At 54.3% G+C, this 18,088-nt stretch overlaps 1 protein-coding gene across 3 annotated transcripts in view; it reads left to right on the plus strand.

The window, feature by feature from the left end:
* The window catches only part of Radil (Rap associating with DIL domain), a 74,491-nt gene extending 58,652 nt beyond the window's left edge, over positions 1-15,839 (plus strand). The window contains exons 7-16 of one of the 3 annotated variants that reach the window (XM_075974208.1): positions 1,511-1,623; positions 1,991-2,228; positions 3,153-3,325; positions 10,199-10,349; positions 11,218-11,408; positions 11,713-12,064; positions 12,818-12,957; positions 13,221-13,360; positions 13,510-13,664; positions 15,725-15,839. In XM_075974208.1, coding sequence (XP_075830323.1) covers positions 1,511-1,623; positions 1,991-2,228; positions 3,153-3,325; positions 10,199-10,349; positions 11,218-11,408; positions 11,713-12,064; positions 12,818-12,957; positions 13,221-13,360; positions 13,510-13,615 — 1,604 coding nt within the window. In that variant the 3' untranslated portion in view covers positions 13,616-13,664; positions 15,725-15,839. Of the gene's footprint in view, positions 1-1,510; positions 1,624-1,990; positions 2,229-3,152; positions 3,326-10,198; positions 10,350-11,217; positions 11,409-11,712; positions 12,065-12,817; positions 12,958-13,220; positions 13,361-13,509; positions 13,927-15,724 lie in introns of those variants that run through there. The other 2 variants (XM_075974199.1, XM_075974219.1) reach the window with 2 other exon arrangements.
* The last annotated feature ends 2,249 nt before the right edge of the window (positions 15,840-18,088 follow it).

Consider the following 18,088-nt stretch of genomic DNA (forward strand, 5'->3'; position numbering starts at 1 on the left):
CTAGGCCAAAAGAGAGATCCTGTCTCAGAAAACAGGATGGCTAGTTCCTGAGGAAAGGCACCTGAGGATGACCTCTGGCCTCCATATGTACTGGCACATTACACCTACACATGAATACCCCCCCCCCCCGCACACACACACGCACACCAGACAGATAAATAAAAGGTGGTGGTGTGAGGCCAGGCCTTGATGCCCTAGGCAGTTTCACTGAGGACTCTATGCCTGGGGGGTTCTGACAGAGCCAGGAGCTCATGATGACTGTGGTGGTTCCCATGTCCTGACCGTGCACCTGGGGACCTGGGGACAGAGCTTTGCTCTGCCGTGTCATCAAAGCCACTCTCTCTCTCCTGTGTCAGTGTGGACCTTGGACTGTGTAGGTCTAGCCCCCTGGCACTGTGAGTCCAAGCTGTAGTGGAGGTAGTGCTCACTGCGTCTGTGGAGTGTCCCCAAACCTCCTTTGTGCTTGCCTATAGCAGGTGAGGCCGGGTTTCCTCATTGCCTGAGGGACATCTGCTCCTGGGGCCCCTATGGCTTTATGCCCTTGGTTCTCCTCCTCTCAGTGTCAGCCTGGGATGTCTCAGGTCCACACCTGGAGTGTACTGTGTACTGTTGCCTGTTTGCCTCTCCTGTCAGCCTGCTCTTTGCCCTTGCACCTTGCAGTGAGGTGGATCTGGATCTTCTCGTGGATAACCCAGCAGCCCTCCAGGCCTGGGATGGAGTGTGCAGCAATTTGGGGTTCTTTCCCTTTTTTTGTGGTGTATTGTTGTTGTTTTGGTTTGGTGTTTTGAGACAGAGTCTCACTGTAACCCTGCTGCCCTGGAACTTGTTGTGTAGATCAGCTGACCTCAAATTCACAGAGGTCTGTTGGCCTCTGCCTTCTGGGTGCTGAAAGGTTTCCATTTTCCTGAGAGATTCTTCTGACTCCACAGCCATGTGACAGCTTCCCAAGGGGCTGCTGTGCAAGCCTTCTGACCTGTGTCATTAAACAGTTGATCCTCAGGGCTGGGTTGGGCTTGCTGCAGTGGAATATAGCCAGCTCTGGTGGAGAACACAGCATGGAGACCTTGGTCTCTTAACCCAGACACTCAGGAGACTGAGGCAGGACAGTTGTAGGCTCAAGGCTAATCTGGACTCCAGAGTGAGTTCATGGCCATGCTGGGTATCTTGTCTTAAAAGAAAGGAGCCCAGTGATAGAAGCCTGCATGACCTAGAAAGAAGAGAAGGAAAGAAGTGGAGAGGATGGAAGGAAGGACAGACTTCTGTGCTTTGTCTCAGGGACATGGGAGCATGTGAACACATGTGTGTGGTCTTCTCTGACTGCCCGGTGTTACTGGCTAAGCCAGGTTTGGGATCGCTGTACCTCAAAAGCCAGATTGGGAGTGTTGGTGTGCCATGCAGAGCCCTCAGTGGGGAGCTAGACAGCTGGGGGAGTCCTGGCTGCTACTGACTGGGTGGGTCCACATGTGCAGACTGTTCTGGTGACCCCCCCTTGTGACCCCTTTCCCTGCAGGCTCCAAGGAATCACTGTTCTCCTGCACACTGACGGCCAGCGAGGAGGCCATGGCGGCCCTGGAGGAGGTGGTGCTCTATGCTTTCCAGCAGTGTGTGTATTACCTCTCCAAGGTGTGTGCTGCCACCTGGCTTTCCCAGGGCCTTGGGGTAGGAGGGAAGGGACTGCCAGCTTCAGCAGGGAGGAAGCAACCACTGGTTCCACTCTGGCCCTTCCCCATACCAGGAGTGCCACCATGGTACAGCCTTGTGGTCATCGGGCATGGAGCCTTTTACAGCACTGCTAAGTGACTGCCATGTCCAGCCTGTTTGCACCCGCAGCTCCCGTCCTTGCTTCTATTAGTCCCAGAGGCGGCTCCTGCTGGGCCTCATTCTAACCGATTGCCTAAGACTGGAACAGAAGCTTGTTAGGTTGGGGACTCCTGGGTCAGTCCCAGCATCCCTGTAAGTGGCTTTTGGGGTTTTCTCTCTCTCTTGGCAGTGCCTGTATGTCTGCCTCCCAGCCCTCTTGGAATGCCCCCCATTTCAGACAGAGCGCAGGGGGAGCTGGCGCTCAGGCCCTGCTCTGCCTGAGGAGCTCCGGCGCGTTGTGTCCGTGTTCCAGGCCACCTCGGACCTCCTGCAGCAGCAGCAGATGCACCCTGAGGTGGCCTCCCAGATGCTAGCTTACCTCTTCTTCTTCTCTGGCACGCTGCTCCTCAATCAGGTGCTGGACAAGGGTGAGTGGTGCTTGGGGCCGGGGCCTGGGATCCTTTGGGAAAGCTAATTGTGCTCCAGGGGTGCTGTGGCTGGACGCTAGAGCTGTGCCTGTGGACGCTAGATCTGTGCCTGTGGACGCTAGATCTGTGCCTGTGGACGATAGAGCTGTGCCTGTGGACGCTAGAGCTGTGCCTGTGGATGCTAGAGCTGTGCCTGTGGGCGCTAGAGCTGTGCCTGTGGACGCTAGAGCTGTGCCTGTGGGCGCTAGAGCTGTGCCTGTGGGCGCTAGAGCTGTGCCTGTGGACGCTAGAGCTGTGCCTGTGGACGCTAGAGCTGTGCCTGTGGACGCTAGAGCTGTGCCTGTGGACGCTAGAGCTGTGCCGGTGGACGCTAGAGCTGTGCCTGTGGACGCTAGAGCTGTGCCTGTGGACGCTAGAGCTGTGCCTGTGGACGCTAGAGCTGTGCCGGTGGACGCTAGAGCTGTGCCGGTGGACGCTAGAGCTGTGCTGGTGGAAAGATGGCTCAAGACCCAGGGCGAACAAGAGCTCGGAGCACCCCTTGTATGCTGCTCCAGTACCCGCCACCAGCCTGCAGAGGGGCCAGACTAAGACAGCGTTACAGGATCACACTGACACTGGCCCTTGGCCCTTGGCCCTGCTTTACTGAGATGCTGTTTCTCCATCACCTGCTGGAACTCTGGGTATCTAACACAGCGGAGCCACATAGACAGGATGATGTAGGGTAGGAGAGGTAGGGGTGGTGGCTGTCACAGCACCTCTTGCCTTGTGCCCTGCCTCCTCCATCTGCTTCTGCCTCTGCCCTGGAGAGGGCATGGCTAGTTGGCATTGCCTTGGAAACTGAGATAGGTGTCCAGGTGGCCTGGAAAGAGAGAATGTGCTTTGGGGACCCTGGTGTGTCAGTTTCATCCTTTCTTCCCTCTCCAGGGCCCTCTCTGAGTTGCTTCCATTGGCCCAGGGGTGTCCAGGCCTGTGCTCGCCTGCAGCAGTTCCTGGAGTGGGCCAGAAGTGCTGGCCTCGGAGTGCCCGCTGAGCGTTTCTTTCGGAAGCTCTCCTGCACCCTGCATTTGCTGGCCACTCCAAGTGCTCAGCTGGTACAGGTAGGAGGGCACTAAGGGACAAGTGCAAAGAAGGGCATGTGACCCTAGGGTCACTGGCTTACAAATCAACTTAAGGTGGACTGGACTCTACACCCGGAAAACCTCACATATTCCCTAGGAAATCCACAGAGTTGCTTAGTTTCTCAACTGTCCCCATCCACACCAGGCTGGGTAATCTTATAGGTGCCTATGGGCTGTCCCTGGACCCTGTGTTGGTCACTCTGTGTAGCAGAGGGCACGCTGAAAGTGTGAACGAGATGAAGGACCTGAAGAGAAGGCCATGATCTATGTGCCCCACTGGTCCCTGTCTAATCAGACAGGTTCGTAGCGTGGGGTCAGACATTTGGGTAGGAAGAGAGTGAGGGCTCAGCTCACAGTGGCTGCTGTCAAGAGCCTGCAAGTTGATAGCTTCTAGAAGATGGGACAGCCCATCCAGCCCAGAAACACAGCCTCATTCCCATACCCATGAGGAACTGAACTCACCACAGATGTGAGAAAGGTCTTTCCCTAGAGCAGTGGCTCTCAACGTTCCTAATGCTGTGACCCTTTAATATAGTTCCTCATGATGTGGCGACCCCAGACATAAAATTATTTTTATTGCTGTTTTATAACTGTAGTGTTTGCTACTGTTATGAATCATAGTGTAAAATATTTTGGAGCTAGAGGTTTGCCAAAGGGGTCGTGACCTACAGGTTGAGAACCACTGCCCTAGAGCCACCCCAGTCAGCCCTGTAGGGTTGCACCCTTGCGTCACTCTATCCTCAAGTTCACGGTCTACCACCACAGCGATAGGACACCCTGCTCCTCCACATGAGGCACATTCTTCCTCAGAGCCTTTGTTCTGATGGTTGATGGAAACTTTGCAATGGTCTCTTCTCGTGTGTGGATGCTGACCTGGTCCTGAGACGGTGAACAGATGGGGTGGAGCAGTCCAACATTAAATCTGCCCTCTGTGGTCCAGGGCCATGTGTTCAAAGCTCACTGGGTACCATGGCTACAGTGTCAGCCCCACACAAAGCCCTGGGCATGCTTGGGACAGCCAGCTGGTCAAAAAGAATAGTCCCACCAGGTGTGGTGGCTCATGCCTGTGATCCCAGCACTCTAGAAGCAGAAGCAGGAGGATTGTTGAAAGTTTGAGGCTAGTCTGTACTACACAGTGAGTTCCAGGCCAGCCTGAACTACATGTGGAGAGCTTATCCTTTTTAAAAAGTTAAAAAAGAAAAGAAAAGCTATTCTTTCTGCAGACTCACGCCCACGTCTCTGCCCCACTGACACCGAAGACAGTGGCACTCTTTCCCGTTGAGACTCCGGTGTCACCCTCGACTGCACTGCAGCTGACTGTGCCCCAGGCCCTTCTGTGGAACACAAAGTGAGGTCACGCAGCAAGCATACGTGGAGTCATGATTCCAGACATGGCCCCTTGTGTTCTTTATCCACTACGCAAGCATTTAAAATGTCCTCTGCTAGGAACTGTGCTTTTTAAGTTATATTTCTTTGCTTATTTGTGTGTATGCACGCACACTTGCACATAGTGAGTGGGTGGAGTTCAAGGCACAGCTTCCTAGCTGTCTGTTCTCTGCTTCTACCGCGGAGTCCTCGGGATGAACTCAGGCCCGCAAACGCGAGCAAGAGCCTTTTTTACCTGCTGAGACATTTACCAGGCCCAGGGGAAATGCACTCTACATGAAGTTCACAATGTTGGGTATGAAAACTGGTTTAATTTTTTCACTACAAAGTGAAAAATTTACCATAGAAAACTCAGGTGTCTAGACATGTCTGGCAGCTAGAACATGTGAATTTAGTTTGCTTCCTCCCAGATATCACTGTCTTAGTTATGGTTACTGTTGCTGTGATAAACACCATGACCAAAACAACCTGGGGAGGACAGGGTTTATCTGGCTCACACTTCAGCATTGCTGTTCATCACTGGAGGAAGTCAGGACAGGAACTCAAACGGCAAAAACTTGGAGTCAGAAGCTGATGCAGGGCCGTAGAGTGGTGCTGCTTACTGGCTCACTTCCCTTGACTTGCTCAGCCTGCTTCATAAAGAGCCCACGATCACCAGCCTGAGGACAGCACCACCTACCATGGGCTGGACCCTCCCACATCAATCACTAGTTAAGAAAATGCTTTCTGGTTGGATCTAACAGAGGCGTTTTCTCAACTGAGGTTCTCTCCTTTCAGATATTCTAGCTCGTGTCAACTTGACATAAACTAGCCAGTAAAACCACCGACTTAGTCAGGGTCTCCACTACTGTGAAGAGCCATGACCACGGCAACTCTTACAGAGGAAGACATTTGATCGGGACTGGTTTACAGCTGTAGAGGTTTATAGTTCATTATCATGGCGGCATGCCAGCAGACATGGTGCTGGAGAAGGAACTAAGAGTTCTGCATCCAGATTGGGAGGTAGCAGGAAGAGAAGGCTCCACTGGGCCTGACTTGAACATCTGAGACCTTAAAGCCTTCCCCCAGATACTCAGTTCCTCCAACAACAGCTTACCTACTCCAATAAGGCTAATAGTGCCATTCCCTATGAGCCTATGGGGGCATTTTCTTTCAAACCATCGCAATCACTAAGCTTTTTTATTTTCTTTAGCAGTACTGGAGATGGAACCCAGAACCCTGTGCATGCTGGGCAAGTGTTAACCACTGAATCATGCCCTCAGTGCCTCAATGGGGGATCTTAGGTAGATACTCTACTACTGAGCCACACCCCAGCCCCTCACTGGGGGATTCTAGGCTGGTGCTCTACCACTGAGCGACACTCCAGCCCCTCACTGGGGGATTCTAGGCTGGTGCTCTACCACTGAGCCACACCCCAGCCCCTCACTGGGGGGTTCTAGGCAGGGACTCTACCACTGAACTGTGCCTCCACCCCGCAAAGAGATTTTGGTAAGTACAGCCCTTAGATGAAGTGGCCTGGGGTGAACCTACCCTTTTTCAAAGAGCAGCTTGCATAACCTGATGAAATTCAAAGTCATTTAGTTGAAGGTCTAGAAAACCATTGGAGGGACCTGGAGGGACAGGGGAATAGAGCTGTAGTATGGAACCATAAAGAGTTGAATGGGAGGTCTGCCCGCTGGACTCACACACACAACTAAAAAGCCTCCTGCTCATAAAGGAAAACAATGGTCTGGGCTGTAATTCAGTGGTAAAATGCTTGCGTGGTTCATGCAAGACCTGGGCCTTTGTTCGAGGTCCTTGATCATCAGCTGCTTTGTGTGGACAAAGTCTGTCATGGTCATTCTGCATGTGAGAGTCTGCAGAGCTGGGAGCAAGCCTTGGGAACAAGCACCCCAGCTGACCCTTGTCCTCTGTTGAGCTGGAACAGAGTTCATGCTTTGGGCTCCTGGGACTCAGCTCATAAAGAGCCCTCATTGGTGGTTCGAGAGGCCTCTGGGTGGTCACTGTTTATTGTGTTGGCTCCAGACTGTTCTCGGGGCTGGTCACAAGGGTATTTCTTTGAGAAAAGCTGAACTGTGCATTTCAGATTTGTTCAACGTGTGTGTGTGTGTGTGTGTGTGTGTGTGTGTGTGTGTGCGTGTGTAGGTCACAGGACAGCCAGCCTTGAATGTCATTCCTCAGGTGCATTTTTCACCTTTTGTTTGAGACAGGGTGTCTTCTTGGCCTAGCACTTTGCCAGGTAGGCTAGGCTAGCTGGCTAGTGAGCTCCAGTGATCAGCCTCGTCACTCCAAAAGCTGGGACTCTGTGCACCACACCTAATTTTCCATGGGTTCTGTTGATCCAGCTCAGGCCCTCATGCTTGAGAGGCAAACACTTGAGCTGGGGGTGGGGCATCTCCCCACTCGAAGGCCCGTGCGATGTCTGAGTAGGGCTATATGCAGAAAGGAAGCAGCTCTGACTCCCTGGACTCTCAGCTGCTCCTGTCTGCATGGCTAGATGCTTGTCCATCCCACATGGAGTCCTGGAGGTCCACTGTGAAGACAACTAGTCCAGGCACCTGGTGGAACCTCTGTGAGGTGGAGGGCCACTGGGCTGTGACAGGGAGGGCGGGCTGTGACAGGGAGGGTGGGCTGTGACAGGGAGGGTGGGCTGTGACAGGGAGGGTGGGCTGTGACGGAGGGTGAGCTGTGACGGAGGGCGGGCTGTGACGGGGAGGGTGGGCTGTGATGGGGAGGGTGGGCTGTGACGGGGAGGGTGGGCTGTGACAGGGAGGGTGGGCTGTGACGGGGAGGGCGGGCTGTGATGGGGAGGGCGGGCTGTGACAGGGAGGGTGGGCTGTGACAGGGAGGGCGGGCTGTGACAGGGAGGGTGGGCTGTGACAGGGAGGGTGGGCTGTGACAGGGAGGGTGGGCTGTGGCAGGGAGGGTGGGCTGTGGCAGGGAGGGTGGGCTGTGACGGAGGGTGGGCTGTGGCAGGGAGGGTGGGCTGTGACAGGGAGGGTGGGCTGTGGCAGGGAGGGTGGGCTGTGACAGGGAGGGTGGGCTGTGGCAGGGAGGGTGGGCTGTGACAAGTGACAGGCTTGTTCTGCCAAGAGCCAGTAGCAGGTATCTTAGTCTTGCTCTCCACACAGGAATATGGAGTCCATCCATATTCTTCATGGTCCTTGCTTCTGAACCCTCTAAAAGAAAACATCCTTAGCCCGAGGGCTTTATTCAAATAGGTCTCAGACTAGCCAGCAAAAAGCAACTGCAAAGGAAAAAAGATTATTTTTATCCTCGTGAGAGGAAGGGAAGAAATAGTGTTCATAAATAATAGTGTGTCTGTAAATAAGGTAGCAAGGAGATTTCTTGGGCCAGGCACAGTGACACACACTTTGTAATTCCTATACTCTGGAGGCTGAGGCGGGGAGGTCATGAGTTCAAGGTCGGCCTTAGCTTCACAAAGGGACCCTGTCCTTTTAAAACTGTTTAGTAAAGACTCCTTTTTTTCCCCATATGTGTGTCTGTATTGATGAATGAATGCATGCCGTGTGTGCAGGTTCCCACAGAGGAGCGTGCTGGTCCTCTGGAACTGGCATTACTGCCGGTTGTTAGTCGTCTGATGTGGGTACTGGGAACCGAACTTGGATCCTCTGGAAGAGCAGCAAGCACAATTAGCTGCTGAGGCATCTCTCCCAACCCGTTAACTTTTCTTAAATTACATTAATATACTACATGATTATTTATTGTGTGTGAGTATGTGTATAAGCAAGCATACATTTGGAGGTCAGAGGACAACTTGCAGGAGTTGGTTCTCTCCCTCTACCGTATGGATCTTGGAACTTCCACTCAGGGCTTGAGGTGACAGGCATCTTTACTGGCTGAGCCGTTAGCTGGTTTAGAACCCTGTCTGAATAAACAAAACCAAGCAAGAATGCTTATAAGTTAAAACTGCAGGAGCAGAGCGAAAAGGCCCAGTGGCAGGGTAGGAAGTTAAGAGCGAAGGAAATCTTCCCAAAGTGGCTGCCCAAATACCAGAGAGCAGAACCCAGAGGGAGGAGCAGGGAAGATGTGATTCATGGCTGGTTCCTCCCTGACAACCTGGGGACAAACCACCGGAGTGGGAGGAAGACCTCAAAAAGAAACAGCCCTTCCCCCTGTGAGTCTTGGGCTTGAGGGGTGTGTGGAGGGGCTCCCAGCAAGAGTGTGGCCCTGGAGTCAGTTCCTGTCCCTCCGCCAACAGCCCTGCCGCTCTGGCTGTCCCTGGGGCATAGACTTTGGATGGCCACAACCCAGGCCTGTGACTGTTGGCAGGAAAATCAAGCCATGGTGAGAGAGGAAGAAAAGACAGGAAAACTAAAGCCAAAGCAGCAGACTGAGGCAGAGAGAATGGTGGTGGTGGGGGTCTCAGGCTGACTCTACCCCGACCCTGAGGGACCACCCAGAACTTTGGCACCATGAACCACCCCACTCTCCCCCAGAGCAGAATAATACAAGATGATAGGACTCTGAGAAGGGAAACTTTTTATTTTTTATTTTTATTTATTTATTTTTTTGAGACAGGGTTTCTCTGTGTAGCCCTGGCTGTCCTGGAACCCATTATGTAGACCAGCTTGCCTTGAACTCAGAGGTCCTCCTGCCCCTGCCTCCTGAGTGCCACCACCACCCCTCTTGGGCTGAGAGACTTCTGGAGAGCCACCAGGAAGTCTGAAGTCCGCCTCTATATTCTGCAGCCCAAGACGCCTGGCCTGGAATTCAGGGCCAGCTGTGCTGCCTGTGAAAGAGGAGGAACTTTCAGATCAAGGTTGTGGTCCACAGGACCTTTGTCATGAGGCCATAGAGGACTTGTGCCATTGTAGAAAAAAAGGGATGAGCACCAGGCTGGAGAAGGAGAAAGGAGGGTGACGAGGGAGCCAGGGGACTGCCAGGTGTCTGGCCTGGCTTTGTTAGAGGACCACCAGGGCTTACACATTTCTGGTTTGGTTTCGTTATTGTTAGCCTCGACGGGCTTCAGACTTCTTACGTAGCCCAGGCTGGGCTTGAACTCCTGACACTCCACTGCCACCTCCTGAGGGTGCTGGAATTCCAAGTGGGCACCACTATACCGGGCTGTCCCTTTGTTCTTACCCTGAGCGCGGTCAGCTCTCCCTGCGCCTCGATGACGCTGTTTGTCCTTTACAGGGTCTACATGCTTCCTTCCCGCTCCCTCGCTCCTTTCCATCCATTCTCCTGGGTTTCTTGAGCCAGGGTCTTACTTTGTAGCGAGGCCAGCCTCTCCACTGTGGATGAGGTGGTCAGTGTGGTGTCTTCTGCTCCATCCTCTCACTGACCTCCCTGCTGTCTGCATTGCCCCCCAACCCCTACCCCTCGCCTCTGGAATGAAAAGACCAGGGGGAGGGGCTAGAACCCTGCCAGAGGAGGAACTCCTGTGGGTAAGGGACTGCCTCATGCACCTGGAGGTCTTTGACCAGAGCTTCTTGTCCCCAGATGAGCTGGGCCACCCTGCGGGCCACATTCCCTGCCCTGAGCCCTGCTCAGCTGCACCGGCTACTGACTCAATACCAGCTGGCCTCTGCCATGGGCCCTATGAGCGCCTGGGAGCCGGGAGCCCAAGACAGCCCCGAAGCCTTCCAGTCAGGTGAGCCTTCCCAGCGGCCAAGCCTTGGGCTGTGGTGGTGGTGGTGGGGACAACTCCCAAACTCAGGAAGCACAGAGCAGCTCACTGAGGTGGGGACACAAGGGCCCCTACAACATGGCACCTCCCCCCAGGATCCTACTGTGCCCCCATCTCAGAGTCAATGTCCCTTTGCTCTTAGGACTTAGGACTGGGGCCCAGCTGGCACCCAGCTGATCAGGAAATGAACAGCAGGGTGGGGTTTCAAAACCTTCTGCAGACATTCCTCAGCTCTGAGTACACGCGCTGTTCACGCATGTATGCAGCAGAGGTATATACATGCATGTGTGTGCACATTTCCCTTTGTAAGTTACACACGTCTTCCTTCATAAGCATGCATTTACAGTGTGCCAACACAAAGAAAAGTGCAGGCTGACCAACGTTAGGCTTCCCACCATCTTCCTATCACCTGCCACACTGGCTGGCCTGGGCCCAGAGGATGCCTTCCAATTTACTAACTGGTATTAGAACACTCCCCCAACACCACGCACCAGACTCTGTGCTGGGAGCTCAGAGCTGGCATCACAGAAAGGTTCCTGCCTCCATCCTCATCCAGGGCCTGCACACACTAACATGCCAGTGTCCATATGTATGTGTCCTAGGGATGCCTGGGCGTGTGGGGGTGGTCTGCTCAGGCTAGAGCCTAGTCAGGATCCAGAGAGACTGTGCCAGGCTCATCCTGCTGAGGTCTTGCTGTCTTACGGCCTCAGTGGGTGGGTGAGGATCTAGGAGGGAGGGAGGGAGGGAGGAAGGGAGGGAGGGAGGGAGGGAAGAAGGGAGGGAAGGAAGGGAGGAAGGCCAGGTCCCAGCATCTGCACTCGTTCCACTGCAGAGGACGTCTTGGAGTCCTATGAAAACCCGCCACCCATCGTTCTGCCAAGCCAGGGCTTCCAGGTGGACCTGGAGGCCGACTGCCTGGAGGACAGCACCTACCAGCACCTGCTCTACATCCGCCACTTCCTGTGGGGACTGCGGGGCCAAGGCAGCCCTGACGGTGGGCCTGCCCAGTCCGAGGGCATCGAGGTAGAGTGGGGCAGAGATGTTGGTGAGGAGGGACTGGGTCACTCAGAGCACCCTGAGACTTGCAGCTGTCAGCAGAAGCAGGTACAGTTGTCTAGAGTGGGTTGGGGGATGCAGCAGGCGTGACCGCGAGATCTTAGGGCTCCATTTGAGGAGAAGGTTTGCAAACGTCCTCACCCACTCTTCATGCCTGGCATGGTCTGACTGAACCTGTATCCTCTGGGGTGGCTTGTCTGTGCCTCTTCTGAGGTTCTCTGGGTTCTGCCCCCTTCTCTTGGGTTCACCTTTTGCCCACCTCTCTTCCCAGGGCCTGTACCACACCATTCCTGAGGGGCATCCAGAAGGCCCTGGCTGCCCCCTGGCTAACAGGGACTCAGGCAGAGGTGCTGTCGAAACTGCCCCTGCCCATTCTCTTCCTGTCACTGGAGCTCCCTGGGCACAGGGCCCCCCTGGAAGACAGACTACCCGAGGGGACCGCAGGGGCTCCCAGGCTGGCTCTCTGCACACTGACTCCTCCTGCCTGCTCACTCCTCCCAGCACACCGCTGGGCCTGGAGCCTGGAGGCCCCACCTGGCCAGAGACCAGTGGCCACCGTGGAAAAGCACTCCTCGAGGGGCAGAGGAATGGGCCAGGTGGCCCTCCTGGTGTGGTTCTAGAAGGTGAGGCCTGGCCTGCTCGGGACTGGGTAGCAAACCCTGCTTGGGGCTCCTTGGGCTGTCCTGTAAGTGCTGATCAACAAACTCCTTAGTGCCTGATGAGAGACAGTCTGGGCATGTGTGCACGCGTGCACTTAGGATTGAGCACATACCAATGTGCATGTGTGCACAGTGGGGCCCTCCTGGCCCCAGGAGGACTCTTATCATTGTGTCCTGATTCTCCGCCAAGTCTGAAGACTCTCACAGTGGGCACTCAGTGGAGCAGGACAAGGCCAGCTGCCTGCTCAGGTTCTGGGGCTGGGATTCAGAACTGTTAGGTCAGGCCCTATCCTGAGATCCCCACTCAGACACAAGCTCTGTTGACAGAGAGGGACAGGGCCTCAGGGTGGGCCAGTTAGTCTGGGTTCTGAAGCAGGGTCTGGATGCAGTGGGGGCCTCGGAGGATAGACTTGCAGTTGCATCCTGGTGAAGAGACGGGAGTGGGTAAGACAGTGAAGAGGCGGTAGGAGGCCGGGTTGCCATGTGCTTTGGGTCCATGACCTCGGGAACACGTCCTGTTGAGTGGGCCTGTCCCTTCCCTGGGCTTGCTGTCATGTTTGTCCAGCTGGTATCTTCCGTGGGCTCCAGCAGCACTTGCTGTGCTCTGGCATGTGGGACATCTCTGCCCTCCCAGAGGTCCCCTGTGTCCTGACTTTGGGAGTGAGTGCTGGCCTCCAAGCCCACTGACTCCTTATCCCCCCTCCCCCGCCCACCCAGGAGACACTGTTGAGGCTGCTGCTGAAGCTCCTGCTGAGGCCTCCAGCCCCAGCTCCAGCGCAGAGGACTTCTGCTATGTGTTCATGGTGGAGCTCGAGCGAGGCCCCTCAGGGCTGGGGATGGGCCTGATTGATGGGATGGTGAGGAGCCCTGACCCTTAGCCCTCTCCTCCTGTTCTTGTACCATAGTCAGGGCCAGTGAGAAATGCCTGTTCTGTTTCATGGGCCTGCCTTTGGGAGCACTGGTGAGGCCCAGTGCTTCCCTGTGGGGCACACAGGGATCATGATTTGTGACCTGGCTGTCTCCAGGCATGTTCACAGGGAGGGGTGTGTGGTACAGGGTCTTTGCTGGGGAGAGCATGTGTCAGCACCAGAGGCATCCTGAGACCCCTGCTTCTTCCCAGCACACACCTCTGGGGACCCCGGGACTCTACATACAGACCCTGCTTCCCGGGAGCCCTGCAGCATCTGACGGGCGGTTGTCACTGGGAGACCGAATCCTGGAAGTGAACGGCAGCAGCCTGATGGGTGTGAGCTACATGAGGTACGTGCCATACCTGGCCTGCAACATAGAACTCACAGAGCGTTGTGTGGGGGTGTACCTGCAAGCCAGTCCTGCATTCTGAGGTGGGGAGAGGCAGAGGCCATGGCTGCTGCTGGCTCTTCTGCACCATCTCCACCTCTCGATTTCAGGGCGGTAGATCTGATTCGACATGGAGGCAAGAAGATGCAATTTCTGGTGGCCAAGTCTGATGTGGAAACAGCCAAGAAAATCCGCTTTCGCAAGCCTCCTTCCTGATAGACCAAAGAACCTTTGCCCCCGCACCTGCTTCCCGTATCCTCACCAGGTGCCATCGACACTCACCCACTGCCCACCCCTAAGCCCCGCACTCCCCAGTCCAGCCATTCCTGGGTTTTAAAGTTGACTGAGTCCCTATGTTGTGGCCTCACGTTGAGGACACGTGTTGATAGTATTGTACATCTTAGTGTGTATTTATTTATATGACAGATGACACTAAGTTGTGACATTTCCTACAGAGCTTTTATGTTTAAAGACTTTAATGGAGAATTGAGATTCAATAAACTATGTTTCATATTCTTACAGTGGGGATGCAGGATCTGCACTGTGGTACAGGACACATGGGCCACACTGAGGGAAGTCATTGGTTTTTGTGACCACCTTCCAGCCAACATAGGAGAAGCCTTGAGTGGGCCTAATAGAGATTGTGGTGGATATAGTTCCCCACTGCTTCTGGTTCTGGGGGTTAGACCCAGGGTTCTTGGTGTGTTAGGTAGGCAGTCACTGGGGGATTCTAGGCAGGGGCTCTACCACTGAGCCACACCCCAGCCCCTCACTGGGGGATTCTAGGCAGGGGCTCTACCACTGAGCCACACCCCAGCCCCTCACTGGGGGATTCTAGGCAGGGGCTCTACCACTGAGCCACACCCCAGCCCCTCACTGGGGGATTCTAGGCAGGGGCTCTACCACTGAGCCACACCCCAGCCCCTCACTGGGGGATTCTAGGCAGGGGCTCTACCACTGAGCCACACCCCAGCCCCTCACTGGGGGATTCTAGGCAGGGGCTCTACCACTGAGCCACACCCCAGCCCCTCACTGGGGGATTCTAGGCAGGGGCTCTACCACTGAGCCACACCCCAGCCCCTCACTGGGGGATTCTAGGCAGGGGCTCTACCACTGAGCCACACCCCAGCCCCTCACTGGGGGATTCTAGGCAGGGGCTCTACCACTGAGCCACACCCCAGCCCCTCACTGGGGGATTCTAGGCAGGTGCTCTACCACTGAGCCACACCCCAGCCCTTCACTGGGGGATTCTAGCTACCCCTGAGCTACAACCCTCAGCCCCTCTTTTTATATTTTGTTTTGCAACACTCTCACTGAGTTGCCCAGGTTGGCCTTGCTCCATAGCCCAAGCACTGTGAGCTGTCTACCATCCTGCCTCAGCCTCCTCAACAACTGAAATTACAGGCCTGCTCTCCTGAACTAGGCTATGAATGGGGTTGACTGACCACCCTCTAACCCAGGATTGCAGCTCCTTTGCATCCAGAACACAAGAAACACAAGCCAGTGTGGTATGGTCTTTTGGTCCTTTCTTTGAGACTCTGCCTGGGCTGGTGTAGAACTTACTGTGGAGGAGGTAGTACAGAGTGGCTCCCAGACCTCTGAAGTCTTGCTTCAGCCACCAAGCAGGATCCCCAGGCCTGTCCCCATCATTTTAAATCACATTGCTTAGTATCTCTCCAAAGAAAGGGATCTGGAGGCCTGGAGGATAGATGAGTGAACCAACCTATTCTTGGGCCCAAGCCAGGCTTGAGCCTGCTCTCCTTGCTCAGATGGCCTCCACTGGTCCCCACTTGTCACTGATCACCAAGGCAGGATGTTGAACTCTGAGCTGGGGCCCAGGACTTTCCTCCCCAGCCCACGTCCCTTTACACTGTTGGGAAGCCAGCCAGGGTCTGGGCATGCTGTGTTCGCAGCTGGCACCTGCCCACACTGGGTGTCAACAAACTTGGCCGAGTACTGGACACCTTCAGCGGGGTCAGTAGCTCTACCCATGTCTTCAGTGTGCAAAAAGCTAGTGGAAGAACTTGGTCAAGTCTTCATCTTTTAAGAGTTTGGGAAGTGTGTGTGTGCGTGCGCTGCGTGCACATGCACAGCACCTGTGTTGAGGTAAGGGGACAACCTGAGGAACAGCCCTCACTGCCCCCTTGTTTCAGACTGGGTCTCTCTTTGCACCTGGTATGCACCAGGCTGGTTGACCCGAGTGCCTCCAGGATTCTCTCTCCTCCCATCTAGCTGTAGTAGCATGAGGAGAAGACACGAGCTACTATAGCCGGCTTTGTGTAGGTTCTGGGGATTCAAACTGGGGCCCGCATGCTTGTGTTGCAGCTCTCTCCAGCCCGAGGCCCGAGCCAGCTGCAAACACCCCTCACCGGAAAGGGACCTTTGTGGAGGGCAGCCCATGTAGCGGGATCCTCTGTTGGCCCTGTTACTTGCTCCAATGCTTCTCCATGCTGCCTCTCCTGATTGCCACCAAGAGCTGCAGTGCATCTGCTGCAGGGCCTTTCTACTGCTGCTATCGCTACATGTTTCCACCCTGCTTGGGCAGGCAGCCATAACTCGATGATGCCCCAGATGCTGGATAAAGATTTCAAAAAGATTTTACGTTTTTATTGATTTATTTTATGTGCATGGAATGAAGTACGCATGTATGCATGGTGTGCATGTGGCGGTCAGAGGACAACTATGGGAGTCAGTTCTCACCACCACGTAGGTCCCAGGACTTCAACTCAGGTCAGCAGGCTCAGCACAGGAGCCTTTACCTGCTGAGTCGTCATCTTTCTGGCCCCCAAATCTTTTTATTCAAGATTTTTAAAAAATTATGTATGTGTGTGCTTGTGTGCGTTTCTGTGTACCGTGCACATTTAGGAGCCCTTTGAGACTAGAAGAAGGTGCCAGATTCATAACTGGAGTTCCATGCAGTTGTGAGTTGCCATGTGGGTGCTGGGAACCAAACCCACGTCCTCTGCAAGAGCAATAAGCACTTGAACCATTGAGGATGAATAACACGAAGGACACAACAGGACTTCTAGACACAACAGGTCTGACACATTAACTCACAGAGACTGGAAGCATGCATAGGGCCTGTACAGATCCAGACCAGACAGGGCTATCTCCAATTAACAACCATTCACAAAAGAAAAATTAGCTTCTCCAAGAAAGCTTCATTGGGTATACAACCCACACTTCAGATGGCTAACACAAACTCACAGGTACTTTAAGATTTTTTGTCTCATACTGCTTTCTTTGGGCTCCTCCCCTTACTGGTGTGTGGGTGTGTGCACACATATGCATATTTCTCTTGGCCTTTTTATATGTCTTTTATCCTTTTTTTTCTTCTAAGACAGGGTCCTCTGAGTAGTCCTGGAACTCTCTGTAGACCAGGCTAGCCTAGAACTCAGAGATCCACCTGCCTCTGCCTCCCGAGTGCTGGGATTAAAGGTGTGCACCACCACTACCTGGCTCTGTTTGGTTTCTTAAGGGAGAAAGATGTGGACTTAGAAAGGTAGGGAGGTGGGGGGATCTGGGAGGAGATAAGGGAAGGGGAACCGATCAGAATAAATTGAGTGAAAATAACTATTTTCAATTAAGAAATATTTTTACCAAAGGTGGTTTGATGAGACGGCTTAGCAGGTAAGAGTACTTGCTGCGAGCCCGACAACATGAGAACAATCCCTAGGACAGAACTGACTCAAAAGCCATCCTCTGACCGCCTCACGTGCTCTGCGACATACAGGCACACGTGCACAATCACGTCACACACACGACTTATGTGTGCATGTGTCTAGTCAGGTATTCATGTGAAATAAGGATCACAACAGTGCTAAAAGCAGGTGTGACTGCGAAAGCTTCACAGGCCCCATGAGAGCCTGGGAGCTGGGCACCAGGCAGCCCTGCCCTCTAGCCACGATAAGGTGGGAAAAGCCACTGAGCATGTGTGACCCTCACCCCAAGTGGCTTGCCTCTGAGAGTAGCCAGGGCAGCCCCTGCCATCTGAGTGGGCACTTAGCTTTGGCTGGTGCCCACCAGGAAAAAGGCAACGTGTTTTCAGACCTCTGCCCTTGTTCACGCTGGCAAAGCTTTATCAACTCTACATGCAGTGGAGTCAGCTGAATTTCACTCATGACTATGAAGGATGCCAGTGTTCAGAGCTGGAGAGATGGTTTGGTGGTTAAGAGCACTGGCTGCTCTTCTACAGGACATGTGTTCCATTTCCAGCACCCACACGGTGCCTTACGACTCTGTAACACCAGTTCCAGGGGGTCTGGTGCTCTTTGACCTCTGCATGCAATGCATGCACATGGTGCACTGACAAACATGCAGGCAAAGCACCTGTGCTCCTGACTTCCTCTGCTCCTGCTCTAGGGGTGGCTGCCCTCACAGGCAACAGGTGGCACCAAACAGACACTGTGGGTCACTCTCTGGGTACATGGGCCCAGCCCCAGCTCAGGGAGGAGCGTTGGTCAGGGCACAGCAGGTCTAGTGACAAGCAGAGGTTTCCCTGAACATGAACCTGGATATAAGGTCCACACAGGCTGCATTATCCCTGTGGCCTGGATGGGAGCACCCCATGTTGTCACAGACCTCAGCTGCTGTCTTAAGCCTTACTTTTCTTAGACAGGGTTTCTCTGTAGCTTTTTTGGTTCCTGTCCTGGAACTAGCTCTTGTAGACCAGGCTGGCCTCAAACTCAG

This window comes from Microtus pennsylvanicus, chromosome 1, assembly GCF_037038515.1.
Source record: "Microtus pennsylvanicus isolate mMicPen1 chromosome 1, mMicPen1.hap1, whole genome shotgun sequence".
Classification (NCBI taxonomy): Eukaryota; Metazoa; Chordata; class Mammalia; order Rodentia; family Cricetidae; genus Microtus; species Microtus pennsylvanicus.